The sequence below is a fragment of the Stomoxys calcitrans genome, chromosome 3 (assembly GCF_963082655.1).
Source record: "Stomoxys calcitrans chromosome 3, idStoCalc2.1, whole genome shotgun sequence".
In the NCBI taxonomy this organism is placed as follows: Eukaryota; Metazoa; Arthropoda; class Insecta; order Diptera; family Muscidae; genus Stomoxys; species Stomoxys calcitrans.
In genome coordinates, this window is record NC_081554.1 from 29,268,827 (window position 1) to 29,277,684 (window position 8,858).

Here is an 8,858-nt window from a genome sequence, read left to right on the forward strand (position 1 = left end):
TTATTGTCATTCATCAGTGGGCCTTTTATGGGCCCAAGACCCTTAATCGAGAGATCGGTCCATGTGACAGCTATATCCAAATCTGAACCGATCTAGAGCAAATTGAAGAGAGATGTCGAAAGCCCTAGCGCTACTCACATTCCATAACTTCGGCGACATCGGACAATAAATATATCCAAATCTGGACCGATCGAGGACAAATTGAAGCAGAACGTCGAGTGGCCTAACACAACTCACTGGCTCAAATTTCAGCATAATCGGATAATATTTGTGGCTTTTTATGGGCCAAAGACCTGAAATCGGCATATCGGTCTATATGTGGCTATATCTAGATATTATCCGATATAGTCAATCTTCAAACTTAACCTGTCTATGGACAAAACGAGAATCTGTGCAAAGTTTCTGATCGAAATCTCTATTTTTAAAGACTGTAGCGTGATTTCAACAGACAGACGGACAGGCATGGTAGGATTGTCTTAGATCTTTACGACGATCAAGAATATATATACTCCGCAAACGGCACGACAAAATGAATATACCCCCATCATTCGGTGGTGGGTATAAAAAATTTAGAGATAAATTGCCTATAACTCAACGTGGACCCTGCTCCGTCTAGAATTGTTCATAAATTAGCACTTTTCTTATTATACCCACCACCATCATCGGATGGGGGTATACTAATCCAGCCAATCCGTTTGTAACACATAGAAATATTCGTCTAAGACCCCATATGTTGTATATATACTTGATCGTCGCGACGTTCGGAGTCGATCTAGACATCTCCGTCCGTCCGTTCATCTGTCGAAATCACGACAGCATAAAGCTAGCTTCCTAAAATTTTGCACAGGTACTTAATATTATCGTAGGTCTTTGAGGATTGCAAGTGGGCCATATCGGTTTAGACTAAGATATAGCTCCCACATAAACCGATCCCCCGATTTGACTTCTTGAGGCCCTAGAAACCACAAATTTTGTTCGATTTGGCTGAAATTTTGCATGCGGTGTTCTGTTTTGACTTTTAACAACTGTGTTCAGTGCGCTCTAAATCGGTCTATAACCTGATATAACTCCCATATAAACCGATGTCCCGATTTGACTTCTTGAGTCTCTGGAAGCCGCAATTTTTGTCTGATTTGGCTAAAAATATTCATTCGACCATAGGCCCAGTCCTCAAGAAATTGTGGACAGGAAGCGCATTATGGATGAAACGCTCTTCTAGGATTTGTTGGCCATTTCCGAGTGGGGTAGAATGAACAGAGTAGACTTTAACGCACAGAAGACGCAGTGCTGTTTCTTGTCTCACAAGCGATTCACCGGCCAACTTCATTCTTCGATATCTATCGACGGTATAGATATTGAGCAGTCAGATGTTTTTGATGTTCTGGGCATGAAGATGCAATGTGATGTCCGTTGGTCAAAACACATATTCGAAGTGTCCAAAGAATCATTCAAGTGTTTGGACTTTCTTAAGTGTCGCAGAAAGTATTTGACCTCTTCTGATCTTCTCAATATCAAACTACCTACATCAGGCCGAGGATGGAATATAACTCTCATATATGGGCAGAAGCTCCAAAATCATCCTTGGATCTACTTGACCCGGTTCAACGGAGAGCGATGGTGTTGCTTGGGGACAGTAGGGTATCCAACTCTATTGCTTCCCTTGAACATTGTCGGAATGTGGGTAGCGTTGTATTGCTCTATCGTTATTTTCATGGCGTGTGTTCCAGGCATATTCGTCATCTTATCCCTGACGATAGGATGTTCACCAGGAACTTACACCCCTTTGTAATTGATTGGCCAGTCGACCAAACCATGTATTACCGAGAAAATTAATTTTTCACCCGAACCATTCGTATATGGAATCGACTTCCGGCTAATGTCTTTCCCACCGACATTGCAAATGCAAATTTTGCCCATGAACATTCCACTAAGGAACAGTGGGGGCAAACTTCTCACCTATCAATGAGTCCGATTCAAGTTTAATCTCAATGATAGGGGGCCTCCTTTTTATAGCCGAATCCGAACGGCGTGCCGCAGTGCGGCACCTGTTTGGAGAGAAGTTTTACATGGCATATTACCTCACAAATGTTGGCGGCATTAGGAGGGGAAAGCCACCGCTGAAAATTATTTCTGATGGTCTCGCCAAGATTCGAACACAGGCGTTCAGCGTCATAAGCGGACATGCTAACCTCTGCGCTAAGGTCTCCTCCTCCCATTGACATTGACGTTTGGAAATTTAAGACTAATATCAATAAACACTACTCACTCTTTCCCCCCTCCCAACCTTAACTTTCCTAATTGCCAACGCAATGCACTGCATATATAGGGGACATCCCCTGCGAGTTGGTTACGTGAAAAAAAATTACACAAAATGTTCGGTTAAGACTTTTAACAACTGTGTTAAGTACGGTGCGAATCGGTGTATAACCCGATATAGCTCCCATATAAACCGATCTCCCGATTTGACTTCTTGAGCCTCTGGAAGCCGCAATTTTTGTCCGATTTGGCTGAATCTTGTCATGCGGCGTTATGTTAAGACTTTCAACAACTGTGCTAAGTATGGTCAAAATAGGTCTATAACTTGATATAGCTCCCATATAAACCGATCTCCCGATTTGAATTCATAAGCCCTTACAAGCCGCAATATTTCTTCGATTTGGCTGAAATTTTGCATGTAGTGTTCTGCTAAGACTTTCAACAATTGAGCTAGGTACGGTTCAAATCGGTACATAACCTGATATAGTTCCCATATAAACCGATGGCCCGATTTAACTTCTTGAGCCCTTACAAAACGCAATTTTTCTCCCATTTGACTGAGATTTCGCATGTGGTGTTCCGCTCGGATTTCCAACAATTGTGCTAAGTACGATCCGAATCGGTCTATAACCTAATATAGTTCCCATACAAACCCATCTCACGATTTGACTTCTTGAGCCCTTACAAGCCGGAATTTTTGTTCGATTTGGCTAAAATTTTTGCAAGTGGGATTTTGTTAAGACTTCAAACAACTGTGTCGAGTACGGTTTGAATCAGTCCATAATCTGTTATAGCTCCCATATACACCGATCTCCCGATTGGACTTCTCGTGTCCTTATAATCCTCAATTTTTGTCCGATTTAGCTGAAATTTTGCCATGACTTTTGTTGTGTCTTTCAACAGCTGTGCCAAGTATGGTTTAAATCAGCCTATAACCTGATATAGCTGTCATATAAACCGATCTCTTGATCATCCTAGTTCGGTTCCTAGAATCTTCAATATTTGGTGGTTTGACCGAATATTTGTATGTAGGGTTGCCCAAAAAGTAATTGCGGATTTTTCCTATAGTCGGGTGTTGAAAAATTTTTTCACAGCTTGTGACTCTGTAATTGCATTCTTTCTTCTGTCAGTTATCAGCTGTTACTTTTAGCTTGCTTTAGAAAAAAAGTGTAAAAAAAAGTATATTTGATTAAAGTTCATTCTAAGTTTTATTAAAAATGCATTTACTTTCTTTTAAAAAATCCGCAATTACTTTTTGGGCAACCCAATAGAATAAATTTATTTTGCATACATTTTTAGCAAAATCCATGGCGGCGGGTTCCCAAGATTCGGCCCGGCCGAACTTAGCCCACTTTTACTTGTTATTTTACAAATATCTCTCTTTTCGCCTCATGTGTTTCTTCATATTGTTGCCAAAAAAATCCCACATCGTGTTTTCAATAAAAAAAAAAGAAAAAATTGCCAACCTACACAACAATGACGAAATAGAGTATGACCCCCCCAATTTACCCTTAACATAGATTTGCGAGGGCGCCCAACAGACTGGCAAAAGTAAAAGTGTTATTGTCTGACTCTGTTTCTCTTCTCCAATCTCATGGGGTCCTCATATCAACATTTCTGTCTCGGTTATGATGATGTCAACATTCCAAAGGCAAAACAAAAAAACTATTTAACCTCAAAATGGAGCACACTAAAGCCAAACAGCAACAGCAAAGAATCCGATGACCTACACCCACGTGCTGAGACCACAAACTAACTTCAACCCACATTCAAGTTGGCCTTTTGATGTTTTGGGCACACAGTTCATGTAGAATTTTCTCACGCCGAAGATACACAGCAAAACTCCAGAATGTTGTGTATATGAATCATCATAAGTCAGGAAATAAATTTTAATAATTCAAACTTTATTGAAGAATTAGTGTATGTACGATACTTTCATACATATGTGCAGACATCCTCCCGCTTGGGTAAGCAATTGTGGTCTTCAGGGTTTCTCAAATGCTCTACATCAGCGTTTTCTATGTCTGAAGCCAGACAAGAGAAAGACAAACTAAGCTATGACAATGGAATAGAGTTTATTTATACTATTGGGTTGCCCAAAAAGTAATTGCGGATTTTTTAAAAGCAAGTAAACGCATTTTTAATAAAACTTAGAATGAACTTTAATCAAATATACTTTTTTTACACTTTTTTCTAAAGCAAGCTAAAAGTAACAGCTGATAACTGACAGAAGAAAGAATGCAATTACAGAGTCACAAGCTGTGAAAAAATTTGTCAACGCCGACTATAGGAAAAATCCGCAATTACTTTTTGGGCAACCCTATTTAGGATTTGTCTCTTATTATACTCTCTAAAAAACGAAAATTTCTAGGTTTTACTTTCATGTCTTTGCTATTTAAACAAATTTACTGCTCAGTAAAAAATCTTTAAAAATTTCTATTTTTTAATTTTACAGCCGATGAAACTCCCAATGCTCCCCTGCAATGTTGGCACTGCAGCTCAGATACCGCTGGAGCTGAAAACTTTTGCGGCGAAGAATTTAGTGAGGATAGCATACCCTGGGATTTGATGAAGGAACGCAATCTAAGTGCTATGCGTTCTTGCAGCAGCACCATCAAATCGGAACATGAGAGACCTGTGTGTCGCAAAACCATTGAAGAAAGTAAGCAGTCCTTACACACATACACAAATCCTTCCTTCTCCTTCTACCAATGGTCACTAATTCCTTGGCAAATTTTCCTTTTCAGTCAATGGCAAGACGGTGGTGAAACGTTTCTGTTACTACACCAACAAATCGGACACCCTAAATCACTGCATGGATGACCCCACGGAGAAAAATGTTCGCCGGGTGTTCTGTGAAGATTGTCTCACAGAAAAATGTAATGGCGCCACTATGATGGGCGGCAATGTCCTGACATCGTTGTTTGCAGCCCTGGCAGCAGTAATAGCTGTGTTTATTGGCCAAAAAATTTAAATGCCCCTAAAAAAGGTCGTTGAATATTCAGCATATTTCGCAAGTGTTAAGCAAAGTTAAAAAGAGAACAACCAACAAAAGAAATCCACCCTCCCTCCCTCCCTCCCTTATTCCCTTTTTTCCTAACTTTCGTTTTGAAGATTAAGCCTAAATGTGTTTTGGTTAAGAAATTTCAAAAGATTACATTTTCCTTGAACAACTTATGGACAATTTTTGTTTTTTTTTTTTTTTCAATTATTTTTATTCATTTTGTGATATTTAAATTTTTTTTTTGTTATGGTTTTACATTTAAATAAAAAGATTTAAAATTAAGTATAGCCTTAAGTACATGTTTTTTATAAAATCTATATTCGATTTAGTTTTTCTAAAGAGGCCAATCATAAATTCATATTTTATAAGCAAAAAAAACCTTCCAAACACACATATGGACACCAACACACACTCAAAAACACTCTAACACCCCAACACCCATGCAACAACAAAAGAGAGTACCCAGAGCAAGGTGCTGACACATACAACAGACATTCAATATTTGGTGTATTTCCCTTTCCCCCGACAGCAGTGTATTGTCAAAACAAATTTACCTAAATGTAGCTTAGTCTCTGTAATTTCATTTAACTTAGCTCTCGAAACTCAAATTATGGTTAATTTTTACATTTTGTAATCATTAAATTTTAATTTACTGTGATGTTATCATTAATTGTATTTTTTTTTTTCGGAAAAAAAAAAAAACAAATAGTCGTATGCATTTCCAAAGTTTATTGACAACATAATAATAATAAAAATAAAACTGTATGAATGAATGTATGTTAATATTTCAAATCCATTGTTTCGCAGAAAAAAACTGTTTTTTCTAAAGTGTTTTATTTATAACCCAAGTAGAACAAAAAGTGAAAATCGGTACCAAAGCTCAGCAGAAGAGATTGGTAAATAACAAGTAAAAATGTGCTAATATCGGCCGGGTCGAATCTTATATACCCTCCACCATGGATCGCATTTGTCAAGTTCTTTGTCTGTCTTTATAGGCAAACAAAGGATAATGGATAAGAATTGCTATTAGTTATACACCGCTTCAAACCTTATTTGGGACGTATGTTTAAGGTCATAACAGAAGTCAATGCAAAGAATTTCAGCTACATCGGATTACAATTGCGCCCTCTAGACGCTCTGGAAATCAGGCGATCGGTTTATATTGGAGCCATATCATATTGACCTATTCCAAGCATATTTGCCACGTATATTAGAGGTTATAGAGAGAGTTACTGTGCAAACCAGTAAGGAAAGGCAAAAGTCGGGCGGTGCCGACTATATAATACCCTACACCACCTCGTGCATGTAGCACTTTTTATATGTAGAACTTATGTCGAAACCTAATCAGACTTTAATTTGGATTTAAAAAAGCAATTTAGAACCTTGTAAGATTTTTCAGCCATAAGACACAAGATTTGGATTTCCACATCTTTAAAAGGCCATATCGGATAAAAGATTATATGGGAATTATATCGAAACCTGTGCCAATTTTAATGACACATAGATTGATTGTAGATGTGGATTTTACTTCCTTAAAAGTCCATATCGGATGAAATATACACACTGGAGCTATATCAAAATTAGGACCAATTTTAAGAAATTTTGCGCAAGTACTGGAACATGAATTTAAACGTCTCATGCAAAATCGGACGAAAATTGTGGATTCTACAGCCTTAAAAGGCCACATCGGATGAACGATATATATTGGAGCTATATCTAAATCTAAACCGATTTTTATTAAATTTTGCACACATATGAAGACGTCAAATAAAGCACTTCATGCAAAATTTTGTAAAGATCGGACCAAAATTGTGGCTTCTACAGCTATAATAGTTCGAATCGGATGAAAGATATATATGGGAGCTATATCCAAATCTGAACCAATTTTTATGAAATATTCCAGATATATTAGGTGCAGTAACAAAACAGTTCGTGCCAAATTTTGTGCAGATCGGTTGAAAATTGAAGCTACTACGGCCATTTATGTGCAAATCGGGCGATACATATATATGGGAGCTATATCTAAATCTGAACCGATTCTTATGGAGACGTCAAATAAAACACCCATGTCAAATTTTGTAAAGGTCGGTAAAAAAATGTTTGCTTCTACAGCCTTAAACGGCCATGTCGGATGAAAGATATATATGGGAGCTATACATATATATGGGAGCTATATCTAAATCTGAACCGATTCTTATGAAATTTTGCACACATATGGAGACGTCAAATAAAACACCCCATGCCAAATTTTGTAAAGATCGGTGAAAAATTGTTGCTTCTACAGCCTTAAACGGCCATATCGGATGAAGTATATATATGTGGGAGCTATATCTACAATAAATATGGACCGATTTTCAAGAAATTTTTCACACATATTAGGACGCCAAAAAAAAACACATCGTGCAAAATATTTTAAAAATCTGACTAAAACTTAAAGTCTTAAAAGCCATATCGGATGAAAAATATATTTGGGGCTATATCTAAATCTGAACCGTCCAATATCGTTTTTCCTTGGAGAAAAAAAGTGACATGTGCAAAATTTCGTGATAATCGAGCAACAAATACGAACTGCACTTTCATTACAAGAATACATGGACTTACAGACGCACGGACGGACAGACGGACATGGCTAAATCTAATTAGAAAGTGATTCTGAGTTGATCGGTATACTTATCAGTGGGTCTAGCTCTTTTCCTTCGTAGCGTTGCAAACAAATGCACAAATCTATAATACCCTGTACCACAGTGGTGGTGCAGGGTATAAAAATTCAACCAAATCGGTTAGGAATTACGCCCAAAAAGTAAAATCCGATCAACGGTTTATATGAGAGCTATATCAGGATATAAACCGATTCAGATCTTACTTAGCACGTATGCTAATGGTCATAGAAAAAGTCACTAAGCAAACTTTCAATCAAGTCGGGTGGTACATACGCTTTAAAGAGGCTCAAGCAGTCAATTTGGGAGATCAGTTTATATGGCAGCTATATCAAGTTATAAACCGATTAAATCCATACCTGGTACAGATAATGGAAATCAAAACAAAACGCCACGTGCAAGATTTCAACCAAATTTGATAAGAACTGCGCCCTCTAAAAGCCCAAGAAGTCAAATTGGGAGATCGGTTTATATGGCAGCCACACCAAAACATGGATCGATTTGGCCCATTTACAATTACAACCGACCAACTTTAATGGGAAGACATTGTGCGAAATTTCAAGCACCTAGCTAGCTTTACTCCTTCGGAAGTAAGCGTACTTTCCACGGACGGACACACAGACGCAGAGACAGATGAACAGACGGACAGACAGACAGGCGGACAGACAGACGGACAGAGAGACAGACAGACGGACAGACGGACAGACAGACGGACAGACAGACGGACAGACAGACGGACAGACAGACGGACAGACAGACGGACAGACAGACGGACAGACAGACGGACAGACAGACGGACAGACGGACGGACAGACAGACGGACAGACAGACGGACAGACAGACAGACGGACAGACAGACGGACAGACAGACGGACAGACAGACGGACAGACAGACGGACAGACAGACGGACAGACAGACGGACAGACAGACGGACAGACAG

General features: G+C 38.6%; 1 protein-coding gene across 1 annotated transcript; it reads left to right on the forward strand.

Annotated features, from left to right (window-relative positions):
* Positions 1–4,711: 4,711 nt before the first annotated feature.
* Positions 4,712–5,946, forward strand: LOC106096318 (uncharacterized; the record flags this gene model as incomplete). Its single annotated transcript, XM_013264003.2, is given in 2 exon segments — positions 4,712–4,918; positions 5,004–5,946. Coding segments are annotated over 2 exon segments (434 nt in total), but the record flags the coding sequence as incomplete, so codon positions are not given.
* Positions 5,947–8,858: the final 2,912 nt, after the last annotated feature.